The sequence below is a fragment of the Schistocerca nitens genome, chromosome 1, assembly GCF_023898315.1.
Source record: "Schistocerca nitens isolate TAMUIC-IGC-003100 chromosome 1, iqSchNite1.1, whole genome shotgun sequence".
Taxonomy (NCBI): Eukaryota; Metazoa; Arthropoda; class Insecta; order Orthoptera; family Acrididae; genus Schistocerca; species Schistocerca nitens.
In genome coordinates, this window is record NC_064614.1 from 123,288,103 (window position 1) to 123,302,875 (window position 14,773).

The 14,773-nt window shown below is 38.2% G+C and overlaps 1 protein-coding gene across 3 annotated transcripts in view; it reads left to right on the forward strand.

Annotated features, from left to right (window-relative positions):
* LOC126234701 (U4/U6 small nuclear ribonucleoprotein Prp4) overlaps positions 1-14,773 on the forward strand; it is a 56,272-nt gene that overhangs the window by 19,849 nt on the left and 21,650 nt on the right. For all 3 annotated transcript variants that reach the window (XM_049943453.1, XM_049943461.1, XM_049943446.1), the window contains exon 7: positions 9,132-9,347. In XM_049943453.1, coding sequence (XP_049799410.1) covers positions 9,132-9,347 — 216 coding nt within the window. The remainder of the gene's footprint in view (positions 1-9,131; positions 9,348-14,773) is intronic.

Below are 14,773 nucleotides of genomic sequence, written 5' to 3' on the forward strand. Positions count from 1 at the left end.
ATGAAGATATGGCCACTAGGTGGCTACAGTATAACTTTACTTTATTCAGTAATAGTTCTGATGGCATTATCGTCATCTAGTTAAAAATAAACGAGTTGTTATAGCTAATTATGGTGAGCCTTTTCATAATACATGAATAATTATCAAAGACATTTAATATTTTATTATTCATGACACATGACAATGGTCCATTGTAGCCAGTATGACTCAGTTAAATTCAACCTAATGATGATACTCAGGATGACTCAGAAGAGTAGACAGTAATCAAAGGGGATGACTACAGCATCTTGCTGTATTTCAATACATGGTTTACTGATTTTAAAAGAAAATCATGTGTCAAGATCTGTCTGCATGGTAGCAATGTCTTTTCATTCTTCTGAGTTCAGCACCTCTCTCATCATGAGGAGATGCTGGCTCAGTGTCTCATGGACAGAGGAAAGGACAAGAAGACAAACATGGAGAATAGTTGAGTGTTTGTGACCCTGGAGCCAGTTTTCTGAACATACTGGAGTCAGTGCAAGGTACATACCAACATCTTCATGGCCCAGAAGTCGCTACTGGTTGTGCTTAATGTATGCAATGATGATGAACACAACTATGTTTTATACTATAAGTTATTTAAAGCAAATTGTGTGTAAGGACCAACCGAATGAGGCAGTGCACCTGTTAAGACACTGACCTGATATTTGGCAGAATGGAGTTCGTCATGTCTGGCCAACATGATTTAGGTTTCCGTATATGGCTATAGGCAATTACCAGGGTGGTTCTTTCATAAAGGCCATGCTCAACCACCTGTCCTACCCTCATAGTGCTGTGTGTACATCTGAAGTTTTGAGCTATTGATTTTCAGTGTATTACCATGACAACTCCTGTTTCATTATGAGATGATCCTTGGTTGAATAAAATAAATAAATAAAAGATTATGCTACCAGAACTAGTCACTGGATAAAGTAAACTAAAGTAAAGTTGTAAGGCATTGTTGACTGGGAGACCCCAAAGGACAGGTTCAGCTACTTAATTGGGAAGGTCTTTCTGCCCTTCACATTCATTGGCACCTCTCCTTGCGATGTATGAGAGTTGTGCATTTAAAGTGTAACTGATGATTGTTAAGTGACTGTAGTGTGTGTGTGTGTGTGTGTGTGTGTGTGTGTGTGTGTGTGTGTGCGCGCGTGCGTTCGTACAAATAATACCAAGGGGTGGGGATACTGGCCACATGTGACATTGCTTACCTTCAATGATATGATGACAACCATAGACAAGTAAAGCCTTTGGCACTGGTAAAATAATTTTGTATTACAACTTCCTGGTAGTCGCCTTGTACTTTTTCAGTTACGTATGTAACTACTGTTAGTTTGAAAAACATGAATTTTTCTCCTGCTTCTGAACTTGACTGTGCGTTATGCACGCATGGGTCACAAAATTTTTACCTGTGTGATAAGTATGTCAAAATAAGTGGTTTCATGGTGATGAACAAGAAAACTAAACTGCAGAAACCTTCATTTATTGCGCATCATAACTTGTAATGGAAATACAGTGAGTAGCCAAATGTCACGGGAAGGCGCTGGATGTGCTGCCAGTAGTGAGTTGCCCATCAGCGAGTTCTCCAAATGTCAGGATCATGATGAGGCATGGAGTCTATGAGCTGTTGGAATTACCCTGGAGAGAAATTGATCCACATGTCTTGCGGAAGTGCTACCCACAATTCATCTTAAGTAGTTGGTCTGTGTTCACAAGGTGTACTCAAAACATTGACAGCATCTCCTAAATGCTTAGTTGGGCTAAAATTGGGTGATCAGGGGGGCCAAGTTGTTATCGTGATGTGACTGGATTTTAGTTCAGACACCGGCATGCTACCAAAGAGCAGTGACATATCACTGTAGAAACACGGCCTCTCCATCGGGGCAATAAAATGGCAGAAAGGATACTGATGGTCTGCAAGACAGTCCACATAACATTGCATTTGTCACTGATCCCTGAAGACAGGTAATGGAACCTAATAATGCTCTTGTGTGAACGCAGCTTACACATAACTGAACAACTCCCAGCCAGCACATGACCTTTCACAATTGCCTGCACCCATCAGCTCGATACAAAGGAAATCGAGCGTCTTCAGACTGTGCTACATACCACCACTGTTCCACTGTCCAGGGATGCTGTTTACAGGCTCGTGCTGGTCATTGAGGTGTTGGCAAATGGACACCAGTTGATCATCAGCTGCTGATGCCTAAGTGGCACATTTAACTCTTTGCAGTCCTGGTAGAGATAGGTTCTCTATGCGCCACATTCAAATCGGTGGCATTATGAGTCATTATAGATCGTCGATCACCCCATAAGGTTCTGCATAGGCAACATGACATCTGTTTGTTGAACACTTCTGGTCATCCTCTGCAGCAGTTTACATTTGCCAAAACGTTTTGTCTGATACATTGGTTCTCCACCCTAGACACTGTTGACACTGGAATCCTGAATTCTTGTCTAATACTGTACTTGCCATGGCCCGGTGCATCTTGCTCTCATTACCATCCCATGTTCAAAGTCAACTACCATGTTTACCCTTCCTGCAACTATTGGCCACTCAGTTTGATATAATTTTATTTTGTCTGACCATTAATGACAAGACAAAAGGATCAACTAATCAATGGAAACCACAATCAGTGAACAGAAAATCCTGAAGCAGACGATCAGTTTATTTAGAATTTAATTTGAAAAGGTGGATAAGGTACTACAGAATCTGAAGAGACCACTGTTGAATACAAACTTACCCTATTATAGCTATGGAAGAATGTTGTATAGTAGATTACATTATTCAGTTTCTTGAATCAGGGAATGTTCACAGACATAGATGAATACTAAAATATAAATGGGTGGTAGTGTTGTGAAGTTAGTAACAGAAATAGACCTGCGATCGGGAAATGATAAACAGATAAGAGGAAAGAAAATTGAGAAATAAGAATGATGAAATTATAGAAAAAAAATTAGAGGGCCACATAAAAAATGCTGGGGGGTTCCATAGATAACAAACTGTGTATGGCGCTAATCATCATATGTCTCATGGCTTTTTTCAATATTCTGCTTGTGAAGTGAAGCTGTTTGGTCTGTTATAGGTACAGAAAGCTGGCTAAAGCCTGAAATAAGTTCTGCAGAAATTTTTACGAAGTCTCAGACGGTGTTCAGGAAAGATAGATTAGGCAGAATTAGTGGTGGAGTGTGTGTCTGTCAGTAGTGGTTTATCTTGTAGTGAAGTCGAAGTAGATACTCCGTGCGAATTGGTGTGGGTGGAGGTTATGCTTAACAGGCGAACTAAGTTAATAATTGACTCCTTCTACCGACCCCCAGACTCCGATGATATAGTTGCTGAACAGTTCAGAGAAAATTTGAGTCTCGTAACAAATAAATACCCCACTCATACGGTTATAGTTGGTGGGGACTTCAACCTTCCCTCGATATGTTGGCAAAAATACTTGTTCAAAACCGGTGGTAGGCAGAAAACATCTTCCGAGATTATCCTAAATGCTTTCTCCGAAAATTATTTCGAGCAGTTAGTCCACGAACCCACGCGAATTGTAAATGGTTGCGAAAACACACTTGACATCTTAGCCACAAACAATCCAGAGCTAATAGAGAGCAGCATGATTGATACAGGGTTTAGTTATCACAAGGTCGTTGTAGCTAGGCTCAATACCATTTCTTCCAAATCCACCAGAAACAAACGCAAAATAATTTTATTTAAAAAAGCGGATAAAGTGTCACTAGAAGCCTTCCTAAGAGACAATCTCCATTCCTTCCGAACTGACTATGCAAATGTAGACGAGATGTGGCTCAAATTCAAAGATATAGTAGCAACAGCAGTTGAGAGATTCATACCTCATAAATTGGTAAGAGATGGAACTGATCCCCCATGGTACACAAAACAGGTCCGAACGCTGTTGCAGAGGCAACGGAAAAAGCATGCGAAGTACAGAAGAACGCGAAATCCCGAAGATTGGCTAAAATTTACAGACGCGCGAAATTTGGCACGGACTTTAATGCGAGATGGCTTTAATAGGTTCCACAACGAAACATTGTCTCGAAATTTGGTAGAAAATCCGAAGAAATTCTGGTCTTATGTAAAGTACAAAAGTGGCAAGACGCATCCAATACCTTCGCTGCGCAGTGCTGATGCTGCTGTTACCGACGACTGTGCCGCTAAAGTGGAGTTATTGAACGCAGTTTTCCAAAATTCCTTCACCTGGGAAGACGAATGGAATACTCCAGAATTTGAAACATGAACAGCTGCTAGCATGAGTTTCTTAGAAGTAGATACCTTAGGGGTTGCGAAGCAACTCAAATCGCTTGATACGGCCAAGTCTTCAGGTCCAGATTGTATACCGATTAGGTTCCTTTCAGATTACGCTGATACAATAGCTCCCTACTTAGCAGTCATATACAACTGCTCACTCACTGATAGACCTGTATCTACAGATTGGAAAATTGCGCAGGTTGCACCAGTGTTTAAGAAGGGTAGTAGGAGTAATCCATCGAACTACAGACCTATATCATTGACGGCAGTTTGAAGTAGGGTTTTGGAGCATATACTGTATTCAAACATTATGAATCACCTCGAAGGGAACGATCTATTGATACGTAATCAGCATGGTTTCAGAAAACATCGTTCTTGTGCAATTCAGCTAGCTCTTTATTCGCACGAAGTAATGGCCGCTATCGACAGGGGATCTCAAGTTGATTCCGTATTTCTAGATTTCCGGAAAGCTTTTGACACCGTTCCTCACAAGCGACTTCTAATCAAGCTGCGGGCCTATGGGGTATCGTCTCAGTTGTGCGACTGGATTCGTGATTTCCTGCCAGGAAGGTCGCAGTTAGTAGTAATAGATGGCAAATCATCGAGTAAAACTGAAGTGATATCAGGTGTTCCCCAGGGAACCGTCCTGGGACCTCTGCTGTTCCTGATCTATATAAATGACCTGCGTGACAATCTGAGCAGTTCTCTTAGGTTGTTCGCAGATGATGCTGTAATTTACCGTCTAGTAAGGTCATCCGAAGACCAGTATCAGTTGCAAAGCGATTTAGAAAAGATTGCTGTATGGTGTGGCAGGTGGCAGTTGACGCTAAATAACGAAAAGTGTGAGGTGATCCACATGAGTTCCAAAAGAAATCCGTTTGAATTCGATTACTCGATAAATAGTACAATTCTCAAGGCTGTCAATTCAACTAAGTACCTGGGTGTTAAAATTACGAACAACTTCAGTTGGAAAGACCACATAGATAATATTGTGGGGAAGGCGAGCCAAAGATTGCGTTTCATTGGCAGGACACTTAGAAGATGCAACAAGTCCACTAAAGATACAGCTTACACTACACTGATTCGTCCTCTGTTAGAATATTGCTGCGCAGTGTGGGATCCTTACTAAGTGGGATTGACGGAGGACATCGAAAGGGTGCAAAAAAGGGCAGCTCATTTTGTATTATCACGTAATAAGGGAGAGAGTGTTGCAGATATGATACGCGAGTTGGGATGGAAGTCATTAAAGCAAAGACGTTTCTCGTCGCGGCAAGAGCTATTTACGAAATTTCAGTCACCAACTTTCTCTTCTGAATGCGAAAACATTTTGTGGAGCCGAACCTACATAGGTAGGAATGATCATTAAATAAAATAAGAAAAATCGGAGCTCGAACAGAAAGGTTTAGGTGTTCGTTTTTCCCGCGCGCTGTTCGGGAGTGGAATGGTAGAGAGATAGTATGATTGTGGTTCGATGAACCCTCTGTCAAGCACTTAAATGTGAATTGCAGAGTAATCATGTAGATGTAGATATATCTTCACATTTTTTATGTTACTTTTTAAGTGCTTGTAAAAGCTTTAATGAAGGACTCTTATCATCCAGAGTTTTCTTGATGATTGCTTTCTGATGTAAGCTTAATTGTATGATCTTCTGAGGACGGAAAATTAATTTTCTGAAACTAGTCAAGAAGTTAATTTAATATGCAGCTGACAAATGATTATTTTTTTCTTAAAATGTGCTTCACAGATGCTGATTGACAGTCAGAAATAAAATTGTAAGAGAAATTAATACTGGAATTAGGATGTAGGTAGTTTTGGAGATTACAGACATTTATGGAGGACTGAATATTTTGTGATGACCTGTTCAACACTTGAACTGTTTAGTTTAACGCTTCAGTTTGTTTTGTTATGAAACTCAAACGAGAATTTAGTTCTCAAAGGTATGCAAAACCGATAAAGACTGGGAGAGCGATGCATTGACCACTTTCCCCTCCATACTGCACCCAAATGACAACATGCGGTAGAGTGTGACACGACAGCCAGTCAGCACAGCAAGGTCATCTGTGCCTGATTGCAGAGTCAGCTTAATTTTTTATATTTTCTCTGTAAAGCATATGTCAGTTGCGTGATGGTTGTGATGGAACTGACTGGAACTTTGTAGTTTCTCTTCGGTAGCACCAATCTTGATTGCCACAAAACTGAAAATCGAATTGAGCGTGGGATGGATATCAGTAACATACATGTTTTATTCCCTTCAAAGTTCAGTTGTTAATTATGCTGACCAGCTTTTAGACTGCAATCAAATTATTAGTGCAATCCTCAAGCCAGCACACACAACCACAGTGGCAAAGTTTTCAGTTGTGGCACAAACTAAACAGTCCATGTTTATCAAAAAACAACACAGCTCACATTCAGCACTGTTGTAAAGTAGTTTGTTAAAGATCGCCCTGTGGTAGTTCAATCTTGGCCTTTCTTAATGAAATTCACCATGTCCAACAGTCACTAGTTTCGATGACAATAATATTTCACAGGCTTTCTAATTACAAGCTAAATGAGCCACAATGTTCATTAATTAGAGGTACTGTAATCACACAAAAGTTTTTACACATTAAAATCCTTGAGTTTTGCAGTTGTCCGTATGTGTCTTTTCACTTACGGAGTATGCATAATTGCGGCGCAAGTCAAACAGTGAGAGTGCATCCAGACTGATTATTTTGGAAGACGTCCAACTAGTTATAGATGAGACTAAGAACAAGCTATTATTTTGAAAACCACATAATACTTTGAAAAAAGCTTATGTTGGAATGTTCTGTTTTTGATGAATTATAAGAGTCAGTGGAATTCTGGATGACAGAGAATGTTGTTGGTTACAGAATTGGAAAAATACGTGGACATCATTTTCTTCTTCAGTGTGATTCGATTTGTTTACATGAATAAGTGCCATATTGCAAATAATGGCAAATTACAAGAATTTATTAATAATGTATGTCAGATGGTACAGAAAAATTAAGGTAACTGAAGCCTATAGTCAAGAGTCTGGAATAAACAGTGGTGTTGATGAAATCTATGAGAGAAAATGGTACTGGTTCAGAACTTCAGATTTAATTGTTGTAAAAGACAATTAGTTTTCAGAAATTTAAAATACAAATTCCGAATGGTGTTGGTCACTTTATGGAATTATGCATATTAGCTCATAGGTTTTTACAAGTAGCAAATTATTGATCTAACGTTAACTGTAACTTTTAACTCTTGGTGCCCTAATGAAAGATAAGTAAATGTAATCAGAGCAGCTAAAAATAATCTGAATAAATTTAAGTGAAATTAAGTCTAAATAGGATTTTGAGATTTTTAAGTACTACAAGACAGTGGATAAATGTATTTTAAATGAAATAAAAATTGGATCGTTTATGGCAGCAGAAAAACATAATAGATGGGAAGAATCCACGTGTTTTGACAAATGGTCTGTAGTTGGAGTCAAGAACGATGGCAAGTGAGTTTGGGCATGTTCTATGAATCTACATCATGCATTCTCTGACAAACAATGAGTGTCCAGTAGTGTTCTCAGTACTCTGCTGTGAATGTTGTAGCCAATGTGACCATTAAACATGATCATAGTTAGCTATTTAAAGAATTTTTATTAATTTGTTTTGAGTTGTCGCAACTGATCGTGATGGTAAGTGGCAAATTCTGTACAAGCAAGCGAGAAACATAATTTCGAGTATATACAGTTGTTCAAGTGCAGAGCATGTGTATCTGCATACCACAACTGTTGCTTGGAACCAGCAACAGTGAAATCCCTGTCCGTGTCTCAAGCTGTGCAAACCACTATCATTCATGAATCAGACTATTGCGGTGTGTCCAGAAACTGAGAGGTTGAGGTTTGAATCTCAGTTGAGCCACAGAAATTTTTTAGCGTGTCTGTAACCCAGCCTTCACCTCTCAGTAATGTGATGATTCACCAGAAATGATGTGGTTTGAATTCCTCATTAAACTGTAGGTCCCCTTTCCCCAGTAGGATTACTGCATCCCATTGAAAGGCCCTTGAGACCCATTAAAATATTATTATTATTATTATTATTATTATTATTATTTTCCTGCAGTTTGATAACATTTGGTCTTCTGTGTATACATTTCAAGATGAACTTGCAGGCTTAAACTTTGATGACAAGCGAAATTGCTCTAACCCTACTTTTATGTTCTTGGCATTATATTTACTTCTGTTCAATATTGTTAAATGATTTGTTCTATCATAAGTACCTTGAGAGCTTTCTGATTGTATTTGTTGTCAAATCTGCTTAGATTATCTCTTCTTACAGTATGTCTTCTGTAGTGCCGATAAATATTTACGAGACAGCGAGTATCTGTTCTGTTGTTGAACCTTTTCAAGCCTAAACAAATTTTCTGTATGATGGACCTTTCACTTCACTTGGTAGAGCAAACACTATATTTCTAACATTTATTCCTGATTTTGTTTTATGAGTAGCAAATAATAATAATAATAACATCATGCATTTTCCACATGCGGAAAATCTGTTGTTTACTGTGGAAGGTTTATTGCCAGTTTTTATGAAGCAGGTGGTTTTTATTATCTCTTATTTTGTGATTATTTTACCTATGTATAACTCTAACAATTATTTTCTCCGCAAAATGTGGTATAAATATGATACACTTAGTGAGGACTTGTAAATGCAAAAGAAGGAATTTTCATGTCGGTTTTTAGTTTTGGGGAGGGAAATAATTGTAAGTACAAGACAATGTTAACACCAAAATTGATGTGATTGACTAATAGTCAATATTTATCATTGTTATGTCCGTTGACCTGATTTATTTTTCTTTCTTTTTTTTTTTTTTTCAGTGAAGAGCCACTAGCAGATGTTGAAGGCCATGAACCTCACCGTGTTTCCAGATTAGCATTCCACCCATCAGGTCGATTTTTAGGTACTTGTTGCTTCGATTCTTCGTGGAGACTCTGGGACCTGGAGCAGTGCCAGGAAGTTCTTCATCAGGAAGGCCACTGCAAGCCAGTTTACTGTATTTCTTTTCAAAATGATGGTGCTGTTGTGGGTACTGGGTAGGTAACTAAATGTAATTCACTTTTTTTCTTGTTCCAAAAATAACACTGCCACATAAGTGGACAGTGTGCATAGAATCAAAGGAAACACGCTTCACATTTAAACTTTAAATACAGCTGCAATTAATATCAATGAAACAATATAATAATAATAGCGGAGATGCTGAGTTGCAGATAGGCACAACAAAAAGAGTTTCACACTTCAAGCTTTTGGCCGATGGCCTTTGTCAACAATAGATACACATACGCACACACACACTCCTGCAAAGACAACTCACACACATGTCTGCAGGCTCAGGCAACTAAAACCACACTGAGACTGCAGTCTCGTGTGTGTGTGTGTGTGTGTGTGTGTGTGTGTGTGTGTGTGTGCGCACGCGTGTGTGCTCATGCTTATATGTGTGTGTGTTGAAAAAGGCCATTGGCTGAAAGCTTTAAGTGTGAAAATCTTTTTGTTGTGCCTATCTGTGACTCAGCATCTCTGCTGTATGGTGAGTAGCAACTTTCCTTCTCATTATATTGTTACAGTCCATCCTGGATTTTCCATTGTTTGATTTAATATCAATGAAATTATTTTGTACAGTGAAACCCCGCTTTTACACTTTTCAAGGGACTTCAAAAAAATGGGGTAAAACATGGGAAAATGCAAAATGTGGGAAATGATGTTTTAAACTGTATGTTTGTTATATGTACATAGCAGGCATCAAAAGGCTTGCAGGAACTTGTTTATTACCTAATGAAAGTTTATTATCAAATAAAAACCGCTGATGTAACTGGAACTGGCAACTGTCTGGGAAGTAGGAATGTTTGACTTAATTTCACGTCATAATTGATGTTTTTGAAAGCCTGCAGCTGTCATTCCTTATTTAAATAATGAAATACTGCATTAGTTACATATTTTTTCGCAGTTGAGTCCCATAGTGCTCAGAGCCATTTGAACCATTTGAACATATTTTTTCATGCGTAGCACAATGTGTTTTGAGAATTTTTTCTCATTGTCAAGTGGAAAAATCTCAATAAGTATTTTGTGTGGTGTTTAACTACTTGTTATTCTGTGTCTCTTGCACTGAAGTCATCTTTTTGAGGTTATCAGATACTTTACCTCATCAGTTATATAGAAAACCACACATGCACAAACTATCACTCACATTGTTTCATTGTGTAACATCACAAAAAATACATACATAAATACTTCACACGACAGCGAGAATAAATTCACGAAACACATTTTTCTCCGCATGAATAAAATGCATAATGGGTGTTGTGTTTAAGTACATTTGAGCAACGCGAAATGAATGACAGTGTCAACTAGTGTTCCAAGTGACCATACGCCGTAACACGCTAAATATGGTTCGCCAAAGTTGTCACAATGATCACAACAATCATGAAACTGCGTTTGTGCAGTAGAGACAGTTTGGAAATGGTTGTGATTGGTCATGATATCTTCATTCAAAGAAACCTAGTTACTCCCAGCAGCCACCATGCGAAGTAGAGCTCGGCAGCGGCGGAAGATAAAGCATGAAGCACAAATAGTTGCAACTTTTACACATTTACCGGTTCAAATCCACTGAGTAGAGCGCCCTGGTGTCAAGAAACTTAACCATGTAATACTTGTAAACATTACTGTACGGCCAACATCATGCCAGCGTCGTTTTTTCTCCACAAACATTTTTTCGTAATGCGTAAATTGCAGGAAAATCATAAATATGCTGACGCAAAATCAGATGCAAATTAACATTGTGGGCATAAGAAATTTGACGGGACCAATGAAAAATGTCATAAACAGCGGGAAAACGTAAATTCCAGTGACATAAAAGTGGGGTTATAGTGCATTTCTTTGAAACTAACCTGCAGTTCCTTCTTGGAAGGTAGTAGTGGTTGTTAAAGAGCAGGGTGTCACTTATATCATTCTTGTAGATCTTCATTTTCAGTACCAATGAAATTAATATTAGAACACTGTGTATGCAGTGAAATAATTTGCTTAATCCATTGACCACATGGCAATGTGTTATTTTTATAATTTCTACACTTGGATGAAATATAAGTATAAACCCATCAAGTAGCTGTTATGTAACAGCAGCCAGGCGGATGCGCGTGTATGAAGCTCTCACTAAGTTAAGCGATTAATATTGAAATAAGAGCTAATGTAGTTAATGTTACATTTTAGACTAGTGCATTTACTTCTTATCTAATCTATCTATTGAGGGTTTCGCTTTTCTAAACATAATTACATCGAAAAGGAAGTATTTCGTAAAGGCCGGCAGTCGCGAGTTTGTTTACATACTTAAGTGTAAATTTCGTATGAGTGTAGATATTTGTTTTTTACTAGACTTAGCACTTCAAAGTTAAATTAATTCGTGTCTCTCATCCGGAATTTGTCTCATTACTTAAAAGTTTCTGAAGCAAGTTTATAAGTTTGTTTACATTAGTGTTTGGTTACATATTAGTACACGTTACGAAACTATTGTGTTATTGAAGTTATTTTCTGCTTTTGTGTTACTTTTTACTATCAAACCATGTTGACAAGTGTGGTGGTTGCCGTAGAAATTTGAAAGACGTGTTCTGTATAGACTGTAGGTTGTGGTTTCATTGGGGCGAGTGCAGTGAAGAGGAAACGAGGGTAGATAATGAGGCTCTTCCATGGCAGTGTAGGTTATGTAGAAAGGACAGAAAAATCGCGGAACAGGAGCCAAAGATTTGCGCCCTTAAGGCTGAATTAGAAATCGCGAATTTGGAATTATGTGAGCTAAGGGAGGAAAAGGATTCTGGGCGCTGGGAAAAGGTAACAAGCAAAGGGTGAAAAAGGGAAACAATTGATAAAACTTCTGAAATTCAGTTTGGCTTGCTATCTGAAGTAGTGGAGGAAGGACCTCATTCAGATGTAGTTGAATGTAGGTTGAAGCAGAATACTAGCTTAAAGAAAAAAGATAGGTCGGGATCAAACAGAATAGGAAAAGAAAAATTCTGCTTATAGGTAGCAGTCATGGGAGGGGTGTGGGCCAACAACTTCAGGAGAAATTAGGGACAGAGTACCAGGTCACAAGTTTTGTGAAACCAAGTGCTAGCCTTAGCCAGGTGACAGAAAACTTATGTCAGCTGTGCAAGGACTTTGAGAAGGAAGATCAAGTAATTATAGTTGGGGGAGCAGGAAACAGCCTGGCTATGAATCCAAGATATAATATTAGGAGTGACCTGGATAAAATAGGAGCAGAAACTGGGCACACGAATGTGGGATTTGTGGAGGTCTTTCAGCGCCATGATCAGCCCTGGGTAAACAGGTGTGTTAAGACTGAGCTGAATGGGATGCTCCAGACACCAGCAAAGTCTCACATGAGTGTTGTTCCAGTTGATGCTATTGGTAGGTGGGGGTACACTACACATGGCCTGCACGTTAATAGGAAGGGGAAAGATAAGTTAGCTTCTCTATTAGCAGATACTGTAAGGGGTGGCCACAGTCACACAAGGGGTGATCCCTGTGGCTATTGGGACCAGGCAGACAGTTTTTTTAGGTTAAACCAAATTCCAGACAGACAACAACCAAGGAAAATAGAAGAAAAGAAACTTCATGCACAGCAAATAGGGATAGAGCTAAGGGCAGTATCGACTTACTTCACCAAAAAATCAGGGGAATAATGTGTTTAGATGATCTCAAAAATAAGAATGAGATTGATATACTTTGTCTGTCTGAGCACCATGTAACTGTGGAGATGGAAAATGTTAGTATAAATGGGTTTAATTTAGCATCTTACACTTGTAGATCTAGTATGGATAAAGGAGGAGTTGCCATTTTCATAAAACAAGGGTATAAATACAGAACTGTTGAAGTAAGCAAATTTTGTGTTGATCAGCACTTTGAGGTATGTGCAAGTGAAATTCAGCTAGATAATGTTGTGTTTATATTAGCAACAGTGTACAGGTCTCCAGTAGGAGATTGGGAGCTATTCATAAAAAAGTTTGACTCCCTATTATACTGTCTGTCAGACAAAAAGGAGTAGTTATTAATCTGTGGTGATTTCAGTGTTAACTTTCTAAATAATTCTGATAGGAAAAGTGAACTAGAAGTGTTGTTAACAACATATAACTTAGAATCAGTGATCAATTTCCCTACATGTATAGCTCAGGACAGTAGTACTCTAATAGATAATGTATTTGTACAGCAAGAGGATGTAGAACAAACACATGCTTTCCCAGTGGTAAATGGATTATCTGACCATGATGCACAACTGATTAACTTACAAAACATAACAGGACGTACACTTCAGAAACCATTAAGTAAAAGTGTGAGGGTGCTCAACCCGGTATCTATAGATCAGTTCAGAGAAAGTTTAGGAAATGTAAACTGGGAAGATGTATAGAATGAGTCAAATGCTAATGATAAATGCAGCATATTTCTTGATAAATTTGTACCCCTTTTTGAACATTGTTTTCCAAAGAAAATTACTAAATGTAGCACCACAAACTTTGCAAAGAAACTTTGGATTACTACAGGTATTAAAGTGTCTTCAGAAAGAAAAAGAAAACTGTATGAGACAGCAAGAACTAGTGAAGATGCAGAAGCAGTTTTACACTATAAAAATTATTGTTAAGGTACTGAGAAAAGTTGTAAGGAAATCAAGAAATATGTATGTGAAAGAAGAAATTAACAATTCCAGCAATAAAATCAAATCATATGTTGGTAGAAGGGAGACAGGAAAAGTAACCACTGGAGTAGGTAGTATTACTGTTAAAGAGAATGAGACCATCTTAACCAACAGTACCCTGGTAGCCAATGTATTTAACACACTTCTTAAGTGTAGGAGAAAAATTGGTGAGAATAGTTAAAAAGAAAAAGCCAGGCAGTACATGGAAGAGTCAGTTTTGAAAAATTTTAGTCAGATTAAGTTTCATCTAACACCCTCTTGTGAAATAAGGAAAATTATTAAATCTTTGAAAAATAAATGTTCTGTTGGAGTAGATGACATCTCTAACAAGTTATTAAAGCAATGTGGAGCAATTACAGCTGATGTTTTGAGTCACATATGTAATGCATCACTGACTCTGGATATTTTTCCAGATGGGTTAAAATATGCCATTGTCAGGCCTCTCTACAAAAAGGGGGAAACCACATATTTCAATAATTACTGGCCAGTATCCTTGCTTACAGCATTTTCAAAAATCTTTGAGAAAGTAATGTACCCAAGAGTGTTTAGCCATCTCAACAGTAATGTGATACTTAGTAAATCACAGTTCGGATTTCATAAATGCTGTTCCACTGAGACAGCAATATACAATTTCACTGTCCATATAATAGAGTCATTAAATAGTAAAATGTCACCAGTAGGAATATTCTGTGACTTATCCAAAGCATTTGATTGTGTGAAGCGTGGCATTATGTTAGAGAAATTACAATTCTATGGTATAAATGGAACAGCATATGAGTGGTTTAA